This window comes from Balaenoptera musculus, chromosome 17 (assembly GCF_009873245.2).
Source record: "Balaenoptera musculus isolate JJ_BM4_2016_0621 chromosome 17, mBalMus1.pri.v3, whole genome shotgun sequence".
Classification (NCBI taxonomy): domain Eukaryota; kingdom Metazoa; phylum Chordata; class Mammalia; order Artiodactyla; family Balaenopteridae; genus Balaenoptera; species Balaenoptera musculus.
The window spans coordinates 3,225,996-3,251,259 of record NC_045801.1 but is presented as its reverse complement, the minus strand read 5'-3'; the positions used below and the strand labels follow the sequence as shown (position 1 = coordinate 3,251,259).

Here is a 25,264-nt window from a genome sequence, read left to right as displayed (position 1 = left end):
GGAAAACTGGACAGCTATATGTAAAAGAATGAAATTAGAACAGTCCCTAACACCATACACAAAAATAAACTGAAAATGGATTAAAGACCTAAATGGAAGGCCAGACACTATGAAACTCTTAGAGGAAAACATAGGCAGAACACTCTATGACATAAATCACAGAAAGGTCCTTTTTGACCCACCTCCTAGAGAAATGGAAATAAAAACAAACAAATGGGACCTAATGAAACTTAAAAGCTTTTGCACAGCAAAGGAAACCATAAACAAGACGAAAAGACAACCCTCAGAATGGGAGAAAACACTTGTAAAAGAAGCAACTGACAAAGGATTAATCTCCAAAATATACAAGCAGCTCATGCAGCTCAATATCAAAAAAACAAACAACCCCATCCAAAAATGGGCAGAAGACCTAAACAGACATTTCTCCAAAGAAGATATACAGATTGCCAGCAAACACATGAAAAGATGCTCAACATCACTAATCATTAGAGAAATGCGAATCAAAACTACAATGAGGTATCACCTCACACCAGTCAGAATGGCCATCATCCAAAAATCTACAAACAGTAAATGCTGGAGAGGGTGTGGAGAAAAGGCAACCCTCTTGCACTGTTGGTGGGAATGTAAATTGATACAGCCACTATGGAGAACAGTATGGAGGGTCCTTAAAAAACTAAAAATAGAACTACCATACGACCCAGTATTCCCACTACTGGGCATATACCCCGAGAAAACCATAATTCAAAAAGAGTCATGTACCACAATGTTCATTGCGGCTCTATTTACGATAGCCAGGACATGGAAGCAACCTAAGTGTCCATCGACAGATGAATGGATAAAGAAGATGTGGCACATATATACAATGGAATATTACTCAGCCATAAAAAGAAACGAAATTGAGTTATCTGTAGTGAGGCAGATTGACCTAGAGTCTGTCATACAGAGTGAAGTATGTCAGAAAGAGAAAAACAAATCCCATATGCTAACACATATATATGGAATTTAAAAATTAAAAAAAAAAGGTTCTGAAGAACCTAGGGGCAGGACAGGAATAAAGATGCAGACATAGAGAATGGACTTGAGGACACGGGGAGGGGGAAGGGTAAGCTGGGACGAAGTGCGAGAGTGGCACTGACATATATATACTACCAAATGTAAGTGGGAAGCAGCTGTATAGCACAGGGAGATCAGCTCGGTGCTTTGTGTCCAACTAGAGGGGTTGGATAGGGAGGGTGGGAGGGAGACGCAAGAGGGTGAAGATTTGGGGATATACGTATGCACTTAGCTGATTCCCTTTGTTATATAGCAGAAACTAACAAACCATTGTAAAGCAATTATACTCCAATAAAGATATTTTTTTAAAAATGGATAAAGGATGTGAAAAGACATGTTTCAAGGAAAATGTACAAATGGCCAATAAGCACAATGAAAAAGATGCTCGAGGGCTTCCCTGGTGGTGCAGTGGTTAAGAATCTGCCTGGCAATGCAGGGGACACGGGTTAAATCCCTGGTCCGGGAAGATTCCACACACCGCGGAGCAACTAAGCCTGTGCACCACAGCTACTGAGCCTGCACTCTAGAGTCCCTGAGCCACAACTACTGAGCCTGCGTGCCACAACTACTGAAGCCCACGCACCTAGAGCCCGTGCTCTGCAACAAGAGAATCCACCACAGTGAGAAGCCCGCGTACAGCAACAAAGAGTAGCCCCCTCTCGCTGCAGCTAGAAAAAGCCTGAGGGCAGCAACAAAGACCCAACGCAGCCAGAAATAAATTAATTAATTAATTAATATTTTAAAAAAGAAAAAGATGCTCAATATCAATAGCTATAAGGGAAATCAAATCAAAACTACAAGGAGGAGGAGAAAACTATAATTAGAAAAGATTCACGCACCCCTATGTTCATTGCTGCACTATTTACAATAGCCCAGACATGGAAGCAACCTAAATGTCCCTCAACAGAGAACGGATAAAGAAGAGATGGTACATATAGACAATGGAATATTACTCAGCCATAAAAAAAGAACGTAATAATGCCATTTGCAGCCACGTGGATGGACCCAGAGACTGTGATACTGAGTAAAGTCAGACACAGAAAGACAAATATCATATGATATTGCTTATATGTGGAATCTAAAAAAAGGGTACAAATGAACTTATTTACAAAACAGAAGTAGAGTCACACATGTAGAAAACAAACTTATAGTTACCAGGGGCTGGGGGGGAGGGATAAATTGGGAGCTTGGGATTGGCATATACACACTACTATATATATAAAATAGATAACTAAAAAGAACCTACTGTGTAGCACAGGGAACTATACTCAATACTCCGTAATGGCCTATATGGGAAAAGAATCTTAAAAAAAGAGTGGATATATGTATATGTGTAACTGATTCACTTTGCTGTACACCCAAAACTAACACAACATTGTAAATCAACTATACTCCAATAAAAATTTTAAAAAAAGAAATATATATATATATTATGGCAAACTTTTATGATATTTTAACATTAGGAAATGTACACAAATACTTACAAATACAAATAAAAATTCTATTTCCATTTTAAACGACAAAAAAAAAAAAACTACAAGGAGAAACCACTTCACACTCACTAAAACAGCTATAATCAAAGATGATAACACCCTGACCTGGGGCTCCAAGAGCCCCGAGGGCGGTTGCATGAGGCCGGCTGAGAGGGAGGACTTGGCTTGGCTTTGTCCCACTCCACTCCGAGCCTTCCCGTTGACTGGGTTTAGATGGCTCCCGCAAAGAAGGGTGGCAAGAAGAAAGGCCAGTCTGCCATCAACAAGGTGACGACCAGAAAATACACTATCAACGTTCACAAGAGCATCCCTGGAGTGGGTTTCAAGAAGCGTGCCCCTCTGGCACTCAGAGAAATCCGGAAATCTGCCATGAAGGAGATGGGAATTCCAGATGTGCGCATTGACACCAGGCTCAACAAAGCTGTCTGGGCCAAAGGAATAAGCAATGTCCCGTATTGTATCCATGTGCAGTTGTCCAGAAAACATAATGAAGATGAAGATGCACCAAACAAGCTCTGTACGTTGGTTACCTATGTACCTGTCACCATTATCAAAAACCTAAAGACAGTTAATGTGGATGAAAACTGACTGTTGATTGTTAAGTAAAAGTTATAGAACTGCCAAAAAAAAAGAAAAGTTAATAACAAGCATTGATGAGGACATAGAGAAACTGGAACTCTCATACACTGCTGCTGAGAAAGTAAAATAGCACAACCACTTTGGAAAACAATCTGGCAGTTCCTCAAATAGTTAAACATTTAGTTACTGTATGACCCTGTAATTCTAATTCCTAGTCATATACATAAGAGAACTGAAAACGTATGTCCACATAAAAACATATATGAATGTTAACAGCACCATTACTCATAACAGCCAAAAAGTAGAAACAACCCAAATGTCCATCAGCTGATGAAGGGGTAAACAAAAAGTGGTCTATCCATATGGTGAAATATTATTCAGCAAAAACAAAACATGAAGTACTGATCCGTGATACAACATGGACAAACCTTGAAAACATTATGCTAAGTGAAAGAAGTCGGTCATAAAAGACTACAAGTTGTATGATTCCATTTATATGAAATGTCCAGAACAGGCAAATCCAGAGACAGAAGAGTGGTTGCCTGGGGCTGGGGGAGGATGGGGGAAATGGGTGGTGACTGATAATCTGTACGGGGCTTCTTGCTGGGGTGATGAAAATGTCCAAGATTGATGGTGATACACAACTCTGGTCACAGAGTAAAAACCTCTGTATATTTTAATGGGTAAATTGTATTAAAACTGTTAAGAAAAAAAAAGCACCTTGGACCAGTGCCTTCACGTAGTAAGTGCAAATTGCTGATTTTCATTATGGGAAGAAGAAACTCCCGTCAACATTAAAATGGGAAAAGCAAATTTGAGTTAACTGAAACTGGACAAAAGATCACTTCACTTGAAACAGCTGTTGAATGTACATGCAATATTCAGAAATGACAAGAAACAACAGTGTGACACCAAGAAGCACTCTGTTTCAAATGCCCATCAAGGGCTCGGAAGCTGAGCTGCTAGAAGTGATTGGAGAAGTTCTTCCCACCTCTGCACCAAACAGCCAAAGACGGTCAAACTCCTCCTTCTGGCCTTTGAAATGGCTGTGGGGAAAGCAGGCGGCAAAAACTCTGAAACAGTTTGCTTCAAATAACTTATCCATTTAAGGTTCAAAAATAAAATGAAAGTGATACAATTTCGTGCTGGGTTTTCTATAGAGCCGAACGATTTTGCCACCCCCGAGAGAACACTAGCAGAGACTAAGGAGAGTCACAGCACACTGCTCCCAGGAGTCGTGAAGTGATTCCCCACCAACATATGTGCCAGGGTCTAAAGGGCAGAGAGGAAGAGACTAACGTCTGAAAGGCAGATGAGATGTTGGCAAGTGAAGAGAAGGCTGCGGCCAGTCCTGGGACAAGCCCCGTGAGCAGAGGCTAGAAGGGCTCCAGGCGAACTGGGGAGGTGGGGGGCGGGCAGAATCTCAACTCTCTCCTTGCTCTCCCTCGGGGAAGAAGATAGAGTCGTGTCCTGGGATGCCAGACCCTGGCTCTGCGTCCTTTCCTGCCAGCCTCACCCTCTCCCTGAACAACAGCCCCACAGAACCACCCTGACTTTACTCCCAGCACTCGAAACTCAATTTCAGCTCTATACAACCTTATTTTGAAAAGTTTCAGAAATAAAAAATATTATATTATTTTTTTAATCTCAACATATGACTGATTTTTCTGACAGCCCTAAGCTACTTCTACTTGGTAAAGCACCTAATTCTCCTGCAAGTGAACCCCGTACTTTCCATCAGGCATAACTAGCCAGTCTGGGCTCGATAACTTCTACTGCTCAAATACCAATACATCTAACATTGATTTCATCGTTCATCTGTTTTGGACGGGAGGTGAGGGAGTATCATTCAGTTCCTCAGCCCCCCCTCAACTGCTTTCTCATCAGCAACTCAGGTCTCCTAAAATCAAAGCAAAACATTTGTTTTCCTTCCTCTAGGAAGGAAAACACTTTCCACAAGCTCCATCAGGAAACATCAGCCTAGAGAAAAAATGCAACACAAATGTTAAAACAAAAATCTACAAACCTGAAGCAATTTCATTTCAAAATCAAGATACACAATGAGATGAAAGTAAATGTGTTGGTCACAAAGCATGTGTAAGCATGACCATCTGATTTCCAGCCTTCAAAGGAAGGGAGGGTTTTCATTTTTTATTATTATTCTTTGTCATTGTCCAATTAAGGCAGAAAACAACAGAGCTCATTACGAAATAATTAAGCACTGCAATAAAAGAGATTTTTGCTGTATTAATTACAGAAGGCATTAAGCGGGGAAAGGAAAACCCACCTCTGTAAAAAATGCAATATGTCTTTCCCTGTTAAGCACACACATACAAAATGCAACAGAGAATTCAAATTCACGTTGAGAGGAGCGTGAGCCACAGAATCAGAGCGAAGTCATTACTATGAGTAAATGCAGAATTAACTGGACAGGCATGCTCAATGCATTCAGAGAATTTTAAAGGCACACTGCAAATCATTCACTTAACCATGCTAGAGGAAGAATTTCCCTCCTCGACAAACAACATAAATCAATAGGGTGCCCCATGAAACAAGGAACAAACAACAATCAGGTGTGTAACAGTTCTGATTTAAAGTTACTTAAATCAGTATGTTCCAAAGATCATAATCCAGAAATTTTAACCATTCATTCACACCACCATGAAACAAGCACTTAAAAAAATAACCAAAAGAAACTAAGCACATAGATCATGTACCTGGATCAATGAGAACTTCTTGTGCCCCTGGAAGAAAGAACAGATTATGGTCTTTTATTTGAAAAACAAAACTATTTTTAAAGATAACTGCTAAATCACATTTCATAATTCACATAGCCTCAAAAAAATCTGAGACACTTGTACCTGATCAGAAAAGCAATTCTGAGTAACAGTATGTTACAATTCAGTGCCTTTATGCTTTAGAAGGAAAAAAAGAAAAGGAAAACTATTTCTCATATCCTGCAGAAACTGTAAAGTGCTTCCCTATCTCTCTCCCTTCCCACTTTCCAAGCTTATGCTCCCTAACTCTTCTGAAACAAGTATGAGAATTTCTTTTCCCACAAATAAGCCAAGTGACAGAAGAATATCAATTTATTTGTGTAAATATACGCCCACACCTTGGCCTGGAGGAGAAAGGTATCAGAAGGCTATATGGAACCTATTTCTCCTTCCTAAAATCACACGCACACACACACATACACACACATTCACACAGACACAGACACACATACACACTGATTTACTGGACATTTCACAAGCTAAGGATTTCCAACTTCTAGAAGGTAGCTCTGTAGTTAGTTTACAACACAAAACAGTTAACTTCATTATTATCAAGAAGCTTCTGAAAGCCTTGATCATCTGTTAAACCATCCAAATATCAATGATACCCAATTAGCCTTCTCTATAGAATGTAATTTCCCATGATGGCAAAACACACCCTAAGAGGAACTGGGTCCAAGAGTCCTGCTTATCATTAGCTATGATCATGTTTAAACATGTTAACAAGATTCAGAAAGGTATGTCCCAATAACATATATTCTTACTGAAAGAGCATATGTTTTCAATCGTCCATAGAGAATAGGTCCCATGATGTTACTTAAGAGCTACTTTGTGTATCGCAATCTCCATTTTCAAACGCAGACTAAAAATCACTGCAATCTAGAAGCCACGATTATAATAAAAAACAGGTGCGTTCTATTGGATACTGACTCTATGCCAAACACAATGCTTGACAACCATCATGTGCGACTGTCGGGGCAACCCTACAAGGTAGATGGGGATGCGGAAGCCTGCAGTGCTGCACCATCACACACTCCACAACGTGCCCACGACGAGTGCTGACAGACCTGCACTGAGGGGACCCTGAGCTGTGTGGAACCTTGGGGAATGTGAGATTTCCAGATAGTGGTAAAAACTTCCTGTTCAGTGAAAAACCTGGTCAAATATATTATACTGTGCCATGTCCTTTGAATAGGGAATATGATTGAGACTTATTCAATGCCTCAGAGTCATAATCACAATCATCAATGACTCGACCTCTTAGGGCGTCCAGGGATGAACCGGGCCCCATGCTAAGTACACTGAGATTGCAGAGCTTTTAAGGTTGTTTAATGAGGTTTGTAAAAATCTTTCTGTCTCATGCCTCACACAGGCGGTCAACTAGCATTTCTCACTGGTGTGGATGTATTAATACCACCTGAAACGATCCTTTTCTGCCTTTTAAGCTAATCCATCTAATCCAATCTTTTCGAACAGCAAAGAAGAAGCTCAACCACAAAAAATGGACAGCTTTTACCAAATGAACTTTAACATCTAATTGGACTCCCTGGAAGCCCTTTCCTTTTATTAAACCCACTTCTAGGTACGTAACAGTCTTCTGACTGGTCGACTTTACTATCTGATTATCTGGCCTACTCAGAAGGCTTCCCACCTCATTGTGTATGTGAGGGGGTGGGGAGATAATAATTGGTGCTGTTTGAAGAAATCACAGTGAGAAAAAGGAGCACCCTCCAGCCAGGTCTCCACAGACACGAGTACCTCCATGTGCTCAGAAATTACATTATCAGCATCATCAGCCTGCAATGGACTAATTTCACATTAACCAAATTCATAAGAGACTGACGTAAGAAAATCAGAGGCTGGGACTTCCTGGCAGCCCAGTGGTTAAGACTCCACGCTCCCAATGCAGGGGGCACGGGTTCGATCCCTGGTCGGGGAACTAAGATCATGCATGCCGCAGGGTGTGGCCAAAAAAAAAAAAAAAAGAAACAGAGGTTTAACTTATTAATGTAACAGGAGACATAAAATTATCGATCAGACTGAAATATTGGAGTTCAACAATCAGCACATTTTCTCCCCAACGGCGCAATCACAGGCAGGAGGCCACATGGCAAGCATGGACAGATGCAGAGCAAGAGGGATTTCCTAGATTAACTTGATGGACTAAATTTCTGTTACAGGGACAGACCTGCTGCCTAGACCACAATGAATGCTGGTCACGGTGCATGCACAGTGGCCGAGGCACAGCTGTGAACACTTGTGTAACTCTCCCTTTCCCACCCTTTCCAGGCTGACCAATGGACAGATGTACATAGAGATCCACAGACGGGCTGATACCTCTAAAAACCCAAAGCCCATCTCTGAGAGCCTGGAAGCCATACAGCCGGGGTTTAAATACCAGCTCTGCCACTTACTAGCTCTGTGACCTTAGTCAAATTACTTACCCTCTCTGTGCCTCAATTTCCACATCTGTAAAGTTGGGAAAATAATCAAACCCACCTCACTTGACTGTTGTGAGGATCAGAGCATTAAACTAGTTTCTGCAAAGCGCTTAGAAAAGTAGGCAGCACGTTTTAGGTGCCCAACAACTGTTAACTATGAAGCACGCCCCGCCTGTCTCCCTTCTAAGCATCTTCAATGTTTCCCTGCTAGTTTAAGTCCCAGAGGACATCCTCATTTCCCTGCTTATAAACTCCTGGGGAGCACCCATCTGCTCCACGCCACGACCGGTTCAAACTGAGGGAGGGGACGCCTCCTCCCCACTCCTCTGGGCCATGAGGAGGCCTTCTCCCTCAACACTCCGGACCCCTGGCCCACGGCTAGCCCTCCTCACACAAATGGAGTGGGCAGTGGGCTCAGGGAGCCTGGGAGACAAGTGGGGCACGGGAAACCACTCTCTCCCCCCGGGTGCTGGCCACCCTCAGGAAGCGCCCAGGATGCTCAGCTTCGTGACATGACAGCCCTGAGCATGACGGGGACAGGTCTCCTCATAGGAAGGCCCACTGTGGCCCAGAGCTGCCTGCGACTGGGTGAGTCTCTCTAGTTCCGGGATAGAGTATGAAGACACCCATTTCCCCGAAGCCCTAAAGTTCACGGAGAACGTGGCTTTACCAGTAACAAAGGAGACGTTTACCTCCCGCTGCCTGCTCTCTCGTCTCGTCTCTCAGTTGGCCGTCTCGTCTCTCAGTTGGCCGGTGGAGAAAAGAGGAGTGCAATTACTGGGCCCACTTAAGCCCCAACATATACTAATTAGCCAAAAATTCTGTGGCTTAACGTTCAGGGTGACTGTATAACAGCCCTAATTCTGACGCTGCTGCTAAATTATGAGTACAGGAAGTACTGACCCTCTTCAAATATTTTACTCATTTCTTAATTGGATCTTTCGTCATAAAACCAGCTTTTTCTATTTTAATTCCTTAGTAATTGCTAAAGACTATATAAAATGATGCCTTCATACAAAATAATAGCTAAGGGTTTAAGCTCTTTTGAGATAACCACTGCGCTAAACACTTTACATAATTTCTTACTCTCACAATTCTACAAAGCAGATGTTAGCGTCCCTATTTTACAGACAAGGGAAAAACTCAGAAAGAACTGACTCAAGTTCGCGTGGCTAAGTGGTAGCACGTGCATTCAAACCCAAGTCAAAAAACTACGCTCCTTCGTACAGCAACCGAATCACCTCCCACTAATTAACACACAGCAGCGGGTTCAATACTCAGGGAGTTCAATACATTTTTCAGCTTTAAGGTGCTCCAGGGATCACATCTATCTGTTTTATAAAATCATGGCTCACTGGTTTCTAATACTGGAAGAAAAGTACAATTTCGCCATTGTTTGCACAGCAAGTCTGAAATTTTCACACTGAGATGACAGAATAAAAATAAGATATAACTAGAATAATTTGTCCAGGTATCCAGACATAATGGACATTGTGCTATCCTTAAGCATTAAACAAAGAAGTCAAATCAAAGGAACGTGGGTTAAGTCTTCTTCCACAAACAGGAAAATTAAGACTTTTAAAAGGTGCAACAGCGCCACCTATGGCCAAAAAGGCTGTCCAGGTTGCTGTAAAAGATACAACACAAAAATTGCCTGTATAATAAGAAACGATCAGTAAGGTTTTTAAAAATAGGATGTTCAGAGCCTATAACTAAAAGCTTATCTAGCTCATAACTGAATTCTGCTTCAGGGAAGGGAGTGGTATTCAGTATGTAATCTGAAATTGTTAACACTCCTGAATATAAACAAAAGACATAGGCTCATGGAAACTAATCTTAGAAGAAGGAATCCAGTCCAGCCTCTTCATTTTACAGACAGGGAGACTGAGACCCAGGATCCATCCTTCTAGCAATCAGCAGCAAAGCTCTCCTAGTCCTTTTGTTTTACACTAGCTAGCTGTACTAGCTCTATATTCATAAAAGTCATGTCTGCACGTTTCCAACAGTAGATAATCTGTGTCTTGCAAAATACTTCCCAAAGAGCATTTAACTACAAATCATACAATTTTGCTGAAATACAAAACACTTATTTATATATTAAAATAAAGAGGGAGGGGATATGGGGATATATGTATACATATAGCTGATTCACTTTGTTATGCAACAGAAACTAACATAACATTGTAAAGCAATTATACTCCAATAAAGATGTTAAAAAGTAAAAATTTTTAAAAATTTAAAAATAATTTAAAGATAATAAATAAATAAAATAGCATGAGCTCCACTTTTATTCCCTCTATAAAGGAAAAGTGACAGATGTCAAATCAACGTTTTGATTATTTACCTCCCCCAGCAGCAGAAATACTTGCTCAATCAAAAAAAGCAGCATTCTCCTAGCATCAACAAGGCAATTCCTTAAAAGATAACATTCCGTCTTTATCTTGTAAGAGGACACATGACCCACCACCATGATGACGCTCAGATCTGGATTGTGTAAACTGTCAACACGTCATTAAATGTACAGCTCTCTTGTCTCAAAAGACTCATATACCTGTGCCTTGACTTCTAACAGGCAGAATTGTTCTCAGAGCTTTCTGAGATGCTCTTCCCAGGTTTTATAAAATCCTCAAATTTGGCTTGAATAAAATTTTCCATTTTCTTTCTTAAAAAATAAATAAATAAAACCTATTAAGGGTACAGGAAAAAAAAATCAAAACTTTCTTCAATCACAAAAGAGATAAGCTTATTCTCTGAAAATAATCAATATTGATTTTTCTAAACGTAAAGGCTGTGGTCAAATTCCTAGCAATTTAAAGGTTCTAGTGGATGATTACAAGGCAATATGAATTCTGAGTTGTAAAAATATACATTCTGTACAAATAATCTTCAAGTTCTTCAGCTGAAGACAATTTAGCTAGCCCCTATCTTACTAGGATGACACTCATCAAAACTTCATACTGCACTAAAAAAAAGTAACCGAATCCTTATCACTTTAAGTGATATTCATATATATCATATGTATATACACACTGAATATGCATCAGAAATAAACCACCCTCTTCGGTATTCAGAGCTGATCCTTCTAAACTATCTGTCATTGTGACAGCAAATTTTTACTGAGAATCTCTTGGGTGCTTTCTGCAAGGTATCTACCTCACAGTCAGACTAGGTAAATAACATTATTCAAATTTCACAAATGAGGAAATATATACTTAAACCATAAAAACCAACTTAACATATTCATCATAAGGAAAGAAAAGAGTAAAGATTTTTACTTTCTCTCAATTTTCAGTGGCTTAATCTTTTCTTCCATACTAAAGACTACATAAAAGCAGTTCAGTCTTTATAAGTTTCTCTCTCGACAAGCCTCACTAGAGAAAAACAAGCGGTAAGTCATTAGTAATGGTTGGATTTTCAACGCTCACTTCTCTTTTGCACTGTAATCATTTTTTATGTTTCTTTTTAGTGCTTCCAGAGTTAAAATAAAAAATACTAACTTTTTAGGTCATTAGCTGAGAATAAAACATCTATGCCACTCTGTCTCATATTCTCACTGACACCTCTTCTTTTAAGGCCTCATCAGGTTGAGGTCCCTAAAATCAGTCATTTATGAACTCACAGGAGTTTGGGAAACCAGTCAACGGGAGGCTGATCAGAGGAGCAATTAAGGACGCATACTGTGTGGTCACCCCAGCCTGGTTCCAGCCCCGAGTCTGCCGCTGCCAGTTGCATGATTTGGGGCAAGTTACCCCATCTCTTTAAACCTCAATCCCTCACCTGCAAAAAGGAGTTACTGATAACTACCCTCAAACACCTGCTAGGAGGTAAAACATAAGGAAAGCATTTAGCACAGCCTGGCCTAGGGTAGATGCCAAATCATTCATAGCTATTTCAATAATTAGGGACGATAATGCTTACTATTAATAAATTAAGCTAGTCCAAAAAGTACAAATAACCATAAAGGAGAAACATGTGTAAGTCAATAAGCATTTTCTTTTGGATTGATTGCAGAATGTCCTATTGATTTTTTAATAAACCAAGTTTTGAATAACCCTGAATACTCTGAATACTAAGAAAGTGAAGTTTTTTTTTAAAATTTAAACAAAAGGAGAATTAAAGCAAAAAGAGGTAGGGAGTACAGAATTCTTTTTTGAAACTAAATTCAGTTTTAAGAGGGGGGAAAATTCCCTTTTCTCAGAGGAAATCTTGAAAACTATGTAAAGGGGATCTGAGACGTCTAGAGTCTTTTAACACTATTCATGAATTCATATTACCAAGTCTTAAAACTACTTGACAATCAACAATAATAATACTGATAATAATAATGGCTGCTAACATTTATCCAGCACTGGCTGGGACTGTTGTAGGTCCTTTATATGTGTATCTCATGCAGCCTTCACAAGAACCCTCCAAGGTAAGTACAATTATTATCTCCCCCACTTCACAGATAAGGAAATTGAGGCACAGAGAGATTAAACTTGTTCCAGGTCACACCGCCATTAAATGACATCTGTAGCCTGCTATTTTGCTGGTGAAAAAGGAACCTGAGATATAAATTCAAGGGAGAATGTTAAATAATCAGTTTGTCTGGTCTTCACCTCAAAGAGTGGATACCATAAACTCCGGATGTGAGATGAGGCTGCCACTACAAGCTGACTAATCTTGAAATTAATATCCAGGACGAAGCAACATATATACTCATGATAGCAAATCCGATCATGGCTCTGGACCCTTTAGTGCCTGGAAGGTGGTAAAATCATTTCCAATCTAAATGCCATCGGCGCTGCTCTTTCAGCTCTCATCCAAGCTTCACTGGATGTCCTTCTCCGCAGACTGTCTTCAACAGTGAAAAGTTCTCAAGTGTTTCACACTATGCACAGCTAAATAAAGACATTTCTCTACTGCAGACAGAGCACTTTTTCAGGCTTAAAACTTTTTTTGCCTATCTTTAGCAAGGGGAGAAAGTGAAACGTCACCCTAAAAAGGTGCCAGAGTCTCACTAATCACATGAGTAGAACAGTCTCGACACATTATAACTCTTCAAAGAGCAGGGAAAGAATAAAATAAAACAACCTCCAACAAAAGGCAACCCAGAGAGAGAGCACTTTCTTCTAAGGAGAAGATAAAACAGCTGTCACCTGTGTGTTGGCTATTTTAGCACTTGGCCGCTGGCGCGAGGCGACAAGAGGACTTGAAATGCTGGAATCTCATAGCAGAGACAGCAGTTACAACACCACGGGATAAACACAGGTGGTGAGCACCGATGGGAGGCATCTCAAGTCAAAACGGAAGCCCAGGAGAGCAGGGAGCAGAGACATTCCAGTCTGAGGACTTTCTCTATCACTTCTCAGCCCACTTTACTTTCCTCTCCAATAAATGAGACCCCACTAAAACCGTCAGGAACAGTCTGCTGAAGGATGATAAAACATCTTCAAGGGCCACCAAAGATTCATCTAAGCAGTTCTACAAAGAGTGCACCCAGATTCAGACCGCGCGGCTACACTGACTGGCTCATAGAGGTGGTCTCTGCAGTCTTTGCTGGTGACGGGGATGGTATAATTCAGGGGAAAAAGACATTGAAGGCATTTCCCCATCCAATACACATCAACGGCCGTGGGCCTTCTCTTTGGGGGGAAAAAAATCTGTAAAAATCTCATGGTTCAAAAAACACCTAGTAGTTTTGTGTATAGCCTTGATCTCTGCATTCTTTGTTATTATCTTCGTGACCTATGCGGTATGACAACTACATCCTGAACATTTAAGGCAAATTCATTTATTAAGGGTCAAAAGGGTCAAGTTCATTCAACAAGCATTTGTGGTTCTGCTCCTCCAAAGATGCATTTTTACTCTTCATAGGCGCTAACAAACATGAGCAAATCAAACTTCACGCATTAAGAGAACTTCATCAACCAGAAAAATAAGAAACAGCTACCCGGGCCCTGAATTAGCTGCTAAAATTGACATCTGGGACTAACTTCACCAAATACACAGAAATTATGACAAGGACCCAGACAGAGAACTTCAAAGTTCAGCCTACCATGAAATTTTATGCAACTGGTCCAGAAATCAACCCATCATTGTAATCCATTAATATCATTTGATAAGACTCAATAAGATCAATACATATTCAATAGAACCAGAAGACAATGTCTCACGTGCAGGATTTCTGACTCAACAGATTTTATATTTTATTTAAACATTACTCAACCTTCACTCAGAGGGAACAGGAATAGATTACTCCTGCTTGCTTAAGGTCTGTAACTGAGTCCAGGATGGAGGCAAGAGCAGAGCTTACCTGGTCGATGTCTGTTGGCTGCTTCAGCAGGAAGTGAGCTACCCTGGAACCTTCGAGCTCCAGTTTTACCACCAGTTCCACCAGGATAGTGATAGATGACAGAAGCTGAACATAACCCTTCAAGGGCAGCTGGGCATTAAAATAAAAGTTCAATTAATAAAGTTAGTGGCCCACCCTTAGCAAAAATTGCAGTGACTAAGAATGATCTGAACAGCTTGATGATGTGGAAATGCCAATTTTTCCACAAAACAGAGATCAAACCTACAGATCACTGGTTTTGTTACAAACAGGAACATGGCCCCTACTATGTTTTGCAGGCCCGTGTCAAAGCTGGCAGCGCAGAAAACTCTCGTGATGCTCAACGTTCCTCTGAGGGGCTGAGCACATGTGAGACAGGCTCTTCATTCATTCATTTAACCAACAGTTTAGTTCACACTGTGTGGCAGGCTCTGCGCCAGATGCTGACACTGCAGACAGATGTAGAAGTGCCCTGGATCGAAAATATTTTTAAAATCATACCACTGGAAGAAGGACCAGAATACCTATCCCCATCATTCACCCTGAATGCATCTATCCCATTTCGAGGAAACACCTAGCAGGCCTGTCTCCTTCTCAAAGGCAGCCATACTGAGTTGCTGCAACTTTTCATTCTTCTATCACTGGCAGTTAAACCCTAAGAACCCTGGACTATGCTACTAGCCTCACAAGTTGTGCTGCAGTGTTCATCTTTACCCAGTAGCTCAGTGGTTCTCTAACTTTTTGGTCTTAGAACTCCTTGACGCTGAAAAATCACTGAGGACCACAAAAAAGAGCGCTTTTTTTGTGCAGGTTACATCTACAGATATTTACCATATTCGAAAATAAAACCAGAAGAGGATTTAAATATTTATGTGTTCCTTCCTTTTAAAACAATAATAAGCCCATTACATGTTAAACTTTTTTTTAAATATCTTTATTGGAGTATAATTGCTTCACAATGTTGCGTTACTTTCTGCTGACTAACAAAATGAATCAGCTATATGCATACGTATATCCCCACATCCCCTCCCTCTTGCGTTTCCCTCCCACCCTCCCTATCCCACCCTTTTATGTGGTCGCAAAGCACCAAGTTGATCTCCCTATGCTATGCAGCTGCTTCCCACTAGCTATCTATTTTACCTTTGGTAGTGTATATATGTCAATGTTACTCTCTCACTTCGCCCCAGCTTACCCTTCCCCCTCCAAGTGTCCTCAAGTCCACTCTCTACGTCTGCGTCTTTATTCCTGTCCTGCCCCTAGGTTCATAAGAACCTTTTTTTTTTTTTAAGATTCCACATATATGTGTTAACATATGGTGTTTCTTTTTCTCTTTCTGACTTACTTCACTCTGTATGACAGACTCTAGGTTCATCCACCTAACTACAAATAACTCAATTTCGTTTCTTTTTATAGTTGAGTAATATTCCATTCTATATATGTGCCACACCTTCTTTATCCATTCATCTGTCAATGGATACTTAGGTTGCTTCCATGTCCTGGTTATTGTAAATAGTGCTGCAATGAACACTGTGGTACATGACTCTTTTTGAATTATGGTTTTCTCAGGGTATATATGCCCAGTAGTGGGATTGCTGGGTCATATGGTAGTTCTATTTTTAGTTTTTTAAGGAAACTCCATACTGTTCTCCATAGTGGCTGTATCAATTTACATTCCCACCAACAGTGCAAGAGGGTTCCCTTTTCTCCACACCCTCTCCATCATTTATTGTTTGTGGATTTTTTGATGATTTTTTGATGACCAGCCATTCTGACTGGTGTGAGGTGATACCTCATTGTAGTTCTGATTCGTATTTCTCTAAAGATTAGTGAAGTTGAGCATCTTTTCATGTGTTTGTTGGCAATCTGTATATCTTCTTTGGAGAAATGTCTCTTTAGGTCTTCTGCCCATTTTTGGATTGGGTTGTTTGTTTTTTTGATATTGAGCTGCATGAGCTGCTTGTATATTTTGGAGATTAATCCTTTGTCAGTTGCTTCGTTTGCAAATATTTTCTCCCATTCTGAGGATTGTCTTTTCATCTTCTTTATGGTTTCCTTTGCTGTGCAAAAGCTTTTAAATTTCATTAGGTCCCATTGGTTTATTTTTGTTTTTATTTCCATTTCTCTAGGAGGTGGGTCAAAAAGGATCTTGCTCTGATTTTTGTCATACAGTGTTCTGCCTATGTTTTCCTCTAAGAATTTCATAGTGTCTGGCCTTACATTTAGGTCTTTAATCAATTTGGAGTTTATTTTTGTGTATGGTGTTAGGGAGTGATCTAATTTCATTCTTTTACACGTAGCTGTCCAGTTTTGCCACTTATTGAAGAGGCTGTCTTTTCTCCATTGTATATTCTTGCCTCCTTTACCAAAGATAAGGTGACCATATGTGCGTGGGTTTATCTCTGGGCTTTCTATCCTGTTCCATTGATCTATATTTCTGTTTTTGTGCCAGTACCATACTGTCTTGATTACTGTAGCTTTGTAGTATAGTCTGAAGTCCAGAAGCCTGATTCCTCCAGCTCCGTTTTACTTTCTCAAGATTGCTATGGCTATTCGGGGTCTTTTGTGTTTCCATACAAATTGTGCAATTTTTTGTTCTAGTTCTGTGGAAAATGCCATTGGTAGTTTGATAGGGATTGCACTGAATCTGTAGATTGCTTCGGGATGTATAGTCATTTTCACAATGTTGCTTCTTCCAATCCAAGGACATGGTATATCTCTCCATCTGTTTGTATCATCTTTAATTTCTTTCATCAGTGTCTTATAGTTTTCTGCATGCAGGTCTTTTGCCTCCTTAGGTAGGTTTATTCCTAGGTATTTTATTCTTTTTGTTGCAATGGTAAATGGGAGTGTTTCTTTAACTTCTCTTTCAGATTTTTCATCATTAGTGTATAGGAATGCAAGCAATTTCTGTGCATTAAGTTTGTATCCTGCTACTCTACCAAATCCATTGATTAGCTCTAGTAGTTTTCTGGTAGCATCTTTAGGATTCTCTATGTATAGTATCATGTCATCTGCAAACAGTGACAGTTTTACTTCTTCTTTTCCGATTTGGATTCCTTTCATTTCTTTTTCTTCTCTGGTTGCTGTGGCTAAAACTTCCAAAACTATGTTGAATAACAGTGGTGAGAGTGGGCAACCTTGTCTTGTTCCTGATCTTAGAGGAAATGGTTTCAGTTTTTCACCACTGAGAACAATGTTGGCTGTGGGTTTGTCATATATGGCCTCTATTATGTTGAGGTAGGTTCCCTCTATGCCTACTTTCTGGAGAGTTTCTATCATAAATGGGTGTTGAATTTTGTCAAAAGCTTTTTCTGCATCTATTGAGATGATATGGTTTTTATCCTTCAATATGTTAATATGGTGTATCACATTGATTGATTTGCGTATATTGAAGAATCCTTGCATTCCTGGGATAAACCCCACTTGATCATGGTGTATGATCCTTTTAATGTGCTGTTGGATTCTGTTTGCTAGTATTTTGCTGAGGAGTTTTGCATCTATGTTCATCAGAGATATTGGCTTGTAGTTTTCTTTTTTAGTTCTTCTAGATCCTTGTTATTTGTTTCTTGTATTTTCTCCATTCTGCTCCAAGATTTTGGATCATCTTTACTATCATTACTCTGAATTCTTTTTCAGGTAGCTTGCCTATTTCGTCTTCATTTATTTGGTCTTGCAGGTTTTTACCTTGCTCCTTGGTCTGTAACATATTTTTTTGTCGTTTCTTTTTTTTTTTTTTTGATGGGTGGTGCTGTATTCCTGTCTTACTCATTGTTTGGCCTGCGACATCCAGCACTGGAGTTTGCAGGCAGTTGGACAGGGCCGGGTCCTGGTGCTGAGATGAGGAACCTCCAGGAGGCCTCACTCCAATTGATATTTCCAGGGGTCTGAGGTTCTCTGTTACTCCAGTGGTTTGGACTCGGAGCTCCCACCACATGAGCTCGGGCCCAACCTCTGGCCTGGGAACCAAGATCCTGCAATTTTCGTGGTGCAGTTAAAAAAAAAAAAGAAAGAAAAAAGGAGCAGTACAATATCAAAGAATAAAAAGCAAAACAAAATTAGAAAGATAAAAAACATATTAGGAAAAATAAAACTATAATTGAAACAACTGCAACAAGGTAAAATGAAACCACAACAGAAAAAAGAAGAAAAAAAAAGGGGGAGGGAACAAGCCAAAAGGAGAGAAAAATAACAAAGTATAAAGAATAAAATAAAACTAGAAAAATAAAAGATTTATTAGGAAAAATAAAAATATAAAAGAATCAACAACAATGAATCAACAAGGTAAAACAGAACCCCAATCTAAAAGAGGAAAAAAAAAAAACTCTTGGCGTTGGGGGTGGCGTTTAGGCGGGGGTGGAACTTAGGCAGGGGTGGGGTTTAGGGTGGGCAGGACCTAGGTGGGTGGGGGGTGACGTTCAAGCGTGGGGCAGGGCCTCTGCTTAGAACCTGCCACAAGGGGAGAGGCAGCACATGGAAAGGAGGGTCTCTGGAGCGTGGGGTTCCAGGAGTTTGGAGGTGGGGCCCTGAGTGCAGGTGTGTGGGTGGGGTTTAGGCCCAGCGAGTTGGAGGGGGTCTCCGAGTGTAGAGGTGGGGCCCTGGGTGGGGGCCCTGGGTGGGGATGTAGGGGTGGGGCTTGGGCTCTGCATGGCAGGAGGGAGGCTCCGGGGGCAAAGAATTAGGCCTGGGAGCCCAACAGGCTTCCCGGTGCCTAAGTGGACAGGGAAAGCACTGGCCTCATTCCTTTCCGTTCGTTCATGCCCCTCCCCCAGTCTCCCCCAGGGTCTCCCCCCTCCCCGCTGGACCCCTAACCGTGGGTGGATCCCGCTGGGTGTAGGAACTCCTCCCTTCCCCCAGCTGCCCCTCGGCAGTGCCATCCCAGAGGTCCGGCCTTTACTTTTGCTCCCCCTTCCCCCTCGCCCACTCCCTCAGGACCCATGTGGCTGGAGGGGGCCTCGGTGGGCAGACGATCAGGCCCGGGATCTCAGCGGGTTTCCAGGGGCCCAAGTGGGCAGGAGAAACCTGGCCACGCTCCCTTTTGATCCTCTGCCCTCCCAATGGTTCCCCAATTTCTCCCTTCGGGCGTGGGATCCCTTCCCCTCCCCCAGCCAGCCCTCAGGGGCTCCAGTCCCGTCCCACCTCCACTTCTCCTCCCCCTTCACTCCCCCCATGCCCCACATCCTACCCAGTGGCTGGGGGTTCCTCCCATCCCCTTAGGTGTCCGTGGTCCCCCACCGGTGCCTGGTAGGTGCCCTAGTTGTGAGGAGATGCGAATTCTGCGTCCTCCTAGTACGCCATCTTGACCATGTTAAATTTTTTAAGGGGTGTTTTTTGTTTTTGGCTGCGTTGGGTCTTCCTTGCTATGTGCAGGCTTTTCTCTAGTTGCGGCAAGCGGGGCTACTCTTCATTGCGGTGCACAGGCTTCTCATTGCTGTGGCTTCTCTTGTTGCGGAGCACAGGCTCTAGGCGCACGGGCTTCAGTAGTTGTAGCACGCAGGCTTCAGTAGTTGTGGCACTCGGACTCAGTAGTTGTGGCTTGCGGGCTCTAGAGCACAGGCTCAGTAGTTGTGGCACATGGGCTTAGTTGCTCCATGGCATATGGGATCTTCCCAAACCAGGGCTCGAACCCATGTTCCCTGCATTGGCAGGCGGATTCTCAATCACTGCACCACCAGGGAAGCCCCGACCATGTTAAATTTTCATGAACAACAACTACGTTTCAAAACAAAAACAATACGCTGGAAGAGGGGCATTGTTTGCATTTTTACAATTTTACATGAAATTTCTTTCATGTCTGGCTCGAGACAAGTGTGCTGATTCTCACACCTGCTTCTGCCCTCAATGTGCTGTGATGTCACACGTCCTGGAGCCCCCCGGAAACCCCACTGTGCGTTTCTGAGGGACCAAGAGTGAAATAAGCTGGCAGCACCTGGCACCACCCACTCCACCCCGCCTTCACAGGAACCCGACCTGCCCATTATCACTGGGTGGGTCAGGTGCCCAGTGGCTTCTTCCCAGATAAGCACCTAACCTTCAGCTCTACTCCACCAGTGCACAGCAAGTCATTATAGACCTCTCCTTCAAGAAAACGAAGTAAAACTCCTATTCGCCTTTCCCCTCCTACTTAATCCTTTATCTGTTTCTTGTTTCTTTTCCATCTATTCCTTCTCTTTCTCACTTTTATTTCCCTATCCTCTTTAAGAAACCAAATTATGAAATTTAAGTCCATTTTAAGAATTTATATTTTGTGTGTCCTATAGGACGCTGTTGATCTTCCACTGAAGAACTTGGTTACTTCATTCTGACTTGTATTTACCACAGTGGCTGACGGGCCCTCTGACTGAGCTGTCAACCTCTTCCAGGAAAGGACCCTGTTTCAGACCTCACTCATGCCACGTTTATTTAACAAGCACTCACAGAACATTTACAATATGCTAGATGATGGACACACACAGACCACGCCTCCCACTCCCACCTCCAGGACATGGCCCCTGAAGGAGAAAAACACGCAAACAGGCAGTCCCAGCACAGAGGGTAAACTCCGTGCAGACAGGATTCTGTACAAGACCCACGGGCACCCACTGCGTGGAGGGGTCAGAAGAGGCTGTCCTTTGAAGCAGGTTTTCTTTTTTTTAAGTTTTTTTAATTGAGATATAATTCACATACCGCAAAACCCACCCACTTAAAAGTGTACGATTCGGGAACTTTTGTATATTGACAGCTGTGCAACCCTTACCGCTATCTAATTCCAGAACCTTTTCATCACCCCAAAGAAACCCCATGACCATCAGCAGTCCCTCCCCATTCCCCCCTCTGCCCAGCCCCAGGCAACCAGTAATCTGCTCTTTGCCTCTAGATTTGCCTATTCTGGACATTTCAGATAATCAGCATCATATAATATGTGGCCTTTTGTGTCTGATTCCTTTTACTTGACGTGATGTTATCAGGGTTCGTCCATGTTGTAGTGGTATCAGTATCTCATTTGTTTTTATGTCTGAATAACGTTCCACTGTATGGAGAAACATTTTGTTCATCCATTCATCATCTGACCTATGGATGAGGTTTTGAAGAATGAGTGTAAGAGGTGACTAACACGGGGAATGGCATTCTAAGCAGAGGGCAAGATGTGCTTTAAAAAAAAAAAAAAAACAACAGAGCAACAAGGAAATTCAGTGTGTTTTTGAGGAAAGTGCATGCTTGGTTCAGCAGGACTGCAGTGCAGGGCTGGGTGGGAAAGTGGCAGGAGATAAGGTGAGGCAGTTACCCCGGAAGACTCCCCACTGCAACCAGCTCAGCTGACTGCTTCCCTTCCCTCTCCATATGTTTTTAGAGCCACTGTTTCTAGGTTTTCTCTTATTTCAAGTAGCAGTTGCTGTAATTACATATGTGATCATCTTCATCAGATAACCTTACCTCCAAGCCACAGAAAGTCATTCACTGAGCGAAGCAGCTCCACGGACATATGGTAATGGACCAGGGAGTCCTGCAGCATCCCGGCCTGCAGGCACAAATCCCCCACATGCTTCCGCATGCGCCCTTGGCACCGCTTCTTGTAATGTCTATAAAGTAAAATGCACGGAAATGTATCAGTGATAATGCCCGACTTCTGCCCCAAAAGCACACTGGCTAACCACTTTTCAATTCCCTCACTACAAAAAAAAGCTAAGAAGGCAACCTTAGGCTCCACAATTGAAAGCCAGCCACCATCACTGCCAGTTTATGAGCAAAGTTATTTTTTAAACCTAATAGAATACATGTATTTCACGTGGATAATATTAGAGCAGGCTTTCTCTTTTCAAATTTTCCAATCACAACATTAGCACAAGAAAGTTTATGTTTCAGCTTTTTAAAAAAATCAATTATCTTCCACTTTCTTAACCTCAAACCTATTATTATTTTATAAAGAGAGCTATGCTGCATATTATAAGCCAACTGTTTGGCTTTTGCAAACAAGACCTTTATCGTCACTATTTCAGAGCAAGCTTTAATGATACTTTGAGAGGTGGGGCCTGGGACCCTCGCTAACAGCTCTTTAAATATTGGCAAGGATGTGCTATTAAATAATGCAAAAGCTTCTAACTCTGTATCAACTCAGAAACCAAAGAAATTATACCAAAATCTTGCTTTATCATTTTTAAATATTCCTATTCTTGTGAATATTAAATTTCTTAAAAGATAAGATTTTTCAAGAAAAACAGCGGCTGTATTAAATTTCCTCTCACCAAGAAAGCAATCTTATCAAGAATAAAAACCCCTATGTTAATCCAAAAGATGCGAAGTTTCTAGCTAAATGAATGTACAGATCTCAATACAAACTTAAATCCCATCTGATCTAACTCTGGAATGTACCTTTTCTGTTCCAAATGTTCGCTGAACTAAGATCATCACATAACACAGAGAAGGAGAGAAGAGGAAAGTCGGCTTGGCCTCCATCTGTTTTCTTCCCAGCCACAAGGCGCTGCTAGGATGGCCCCCGCTTACAAGCCCTCCCCATAAGAAAATACTGCATCTAAACTGCCCCGCCATCCCCAAGCACACCCTGCCATCTCTCCCCCACTGGTCACCTCAACAGCCCTCTAATGGTCTTCTAATGACCCTCCCACCCTGTACCACCCTCCCCTTCATCCCTGCTACACACACACACTCACACACAGCCAGAGTGGCCTTCCCAAAGCACAAATCTGATTAGGTCACTCCCTCACTTCAACACCTTCTAAGTTTCCCCAGTACAGTTCTGGCCCTCCCCACTGCCCCCTGCATTCCCCAGCCTTACCGCAGTACCGAGGTCCCCAGTGACCGCAGGGGCCACCTGACCCTTCGGTCTAGCTACTTCCCACTCACCTTAGGGCTCATTTCAACTCAGTTTCTCAAGGAAGCCTTCCCTGCCTCCAACCTCTGCACCTGTGGGCCTCTCCCTCCCAAAGGTGGGCAGTGCTTGGCCTGCTTCCTTGCTGTGTCCTCCTGTTCTAACCAGAAAAGAATTCAGCATCCAAATGCACATTTTCCTCCTCCATTACCACGACTGTGGACTTTTAATATGTGGCTCAGTTTACAAATACCACCATGATGGTGACTCAATAGATTTTGAATTAGACTTTTTTTCAGTAGACTCTACTCCTATCCTGTTAGACTAAAATTTGCTTTAAAGCATCCTGTCTTAACTCTCCAAAAAAAGTAAATTATTACATCTTCGTATGAACTTACAAAGGTGCACATCTGCTGTAGCAAAATATAGCCCAGAACATTTTCAAAAATAAAAAGTGCAATCATTGTGATCAGAAACAGTTGGTTTTGAAAATACAGGATTTTTACAAAAAGGAGTCAGCTAAATATGCTCTTAGTTTTTCATATTAAGGTCATACGATTCAACAAAACAATATAAAATATTCTAAATTATATAAAAATAGAATGAACCCTAATACTTTGGAGAAAATCTCCAAAATACCAAACAAACAAAATTCTATCACAGATTTATATAAATTAAAGTATTTAACTCTCGAAGTACTATATGCCCCAAGACTGGGTCATCTCAAGATTATGAGCAATTCTGTTCCAATCCTTTGAAAACACAGTAAGAAACAGATAAAGGAATTAAGACAATTCGATTTGTAGTTAGGTAAACTACAAAATAAACTAAAATATTTTAAGCCAATTTTGTAATTTAGAATATAAGCTTCCTCATCAAAATTCTTTTTCCAAAAAGACATGGATCCTTCTTTCACGGATCATTTGAAAATGGTAATGTCACGTTTTTTAAGTCTCTCTAAAAGTTCAGAGTTCTTATATATACATTATTAGAACTGTCACATTGTGTGACCACTGAATATGCTTATGGATAAGGAAAAAAAACATACGAGCAAACAGTATGACAAAGAAAAATACAACATGAAGCCACAGTAGCAAATAAAGGTAACATTAACACAAAATGCAAATATTCAAAATATGCCATGATTTGTTGTAAATTTCAAAACTAATGGTGAATTTCAAAGCCATGAGCAACAGAACTTAGCCAAAAATGTGAATATGCTCTAAATACTTCTAAGAGTGTCTCACGTTATTTCATTATTCTTACAAGTTATAAACACTGGGTTAAAGGAATTGGAAATAAGGATTGATAGAAAAATTAAAAACCCAATAACCCCTAAGTCATAATGGCCTCAAATCAATCATAACTAAATCACAGGCAAAGACCTGCCAGCCTCCCCAGATAAAGGGAAAGGCATCCTTTCTAGAAGCTGTGCAAAAACACCTAACACACAGCCGCAAGCACTGTCACAGAAGGCGCTCACACTGCACTTTACACTAAGTACAATTCAACTAAAGATATACGCTGTATTATTCTCATGACTTCTGATCAGATAAAAGAAGAAAGTGTTTCATATGTGTGCGATTTGGGTACTATTTACATGGCTTGTGGAAAAAAAGGGCTTGGTATATTCTAATCCAAAAACCAATTTACATGCAAAGAATGTATATATTCAAATCCAAAGGAAAACCAGAGCTGCTCAACAACAGTTTGCAATTAAAATCCAAAGGAACTTTGATAAAGGTAATCTTTTTTTTTCTTTTTGGTATTATATAGTTTTAAAGGCATTTGCATAATTAAGTGAT

General features: G+C 41.2%; 2 protein-coding genes across 8 annotated transcripts in view; one reads left to right on the top strand and one right to left on the bottom strand.

The window, feature by feature from the left end:
- The window catches only part of TRAPPC9 (trafficking protein particle complex 9), a 549,215-nt gene that overhangs the window by 472,427 nt on the left and 51,524 nt on the right, over nt 1-25,264 (bottom strand). For 5 of the 7 annotated variants that reach the window (XM_036830233.1, XM_036830234.1, XM_036830235.1 and 2 more), the window contains 3 exons: nt 22,067-22,212; nt 14,639-14,767; nt 5,843-5,869 (listed from right to left, as the gene is read on the bottom strand). In XM_036830233.1, the coding sequence (XP_036686128.1) occupies nt 5,843-5,869; nt 14,639-14,767; nt 22,067-22,212 (302 nt within the window). The remainder of the gene's footprint in view (nt 1-5,842; nt 5,870-14,638; nt 14,768-22,066; nt 22,213-25,264) is intronic. The other 2 variants (XM_036830236.1, XM_036830239.1) reach the window with 1 other exon arrangement.
- LOC118883423 (60S ribosomal protein L31-like) lies at nt 2,750-3,177 on the top strand. The gene has a single exon (XM_036830242.1). It carries the CDS (start codon nt 2,760-2,762, stop codon nt 3,132-3,134), a length of 375 nt encoding a protein of 124 aa, XP_036686137.1. The 5' UTR covers nt 2,750-2,759; the 3' UTR covers nt 3,135-3,177.

Excerpts from the sequence above, each read along its gene's own strand:
- LOC118883423 (XM_036830242.1), top strand. The coding sequence starts at position 2,760 with ATGGCTCCCGCAAAGAAGGGTGGCAAGAAGAAAGGCCAGTCTGCCATC.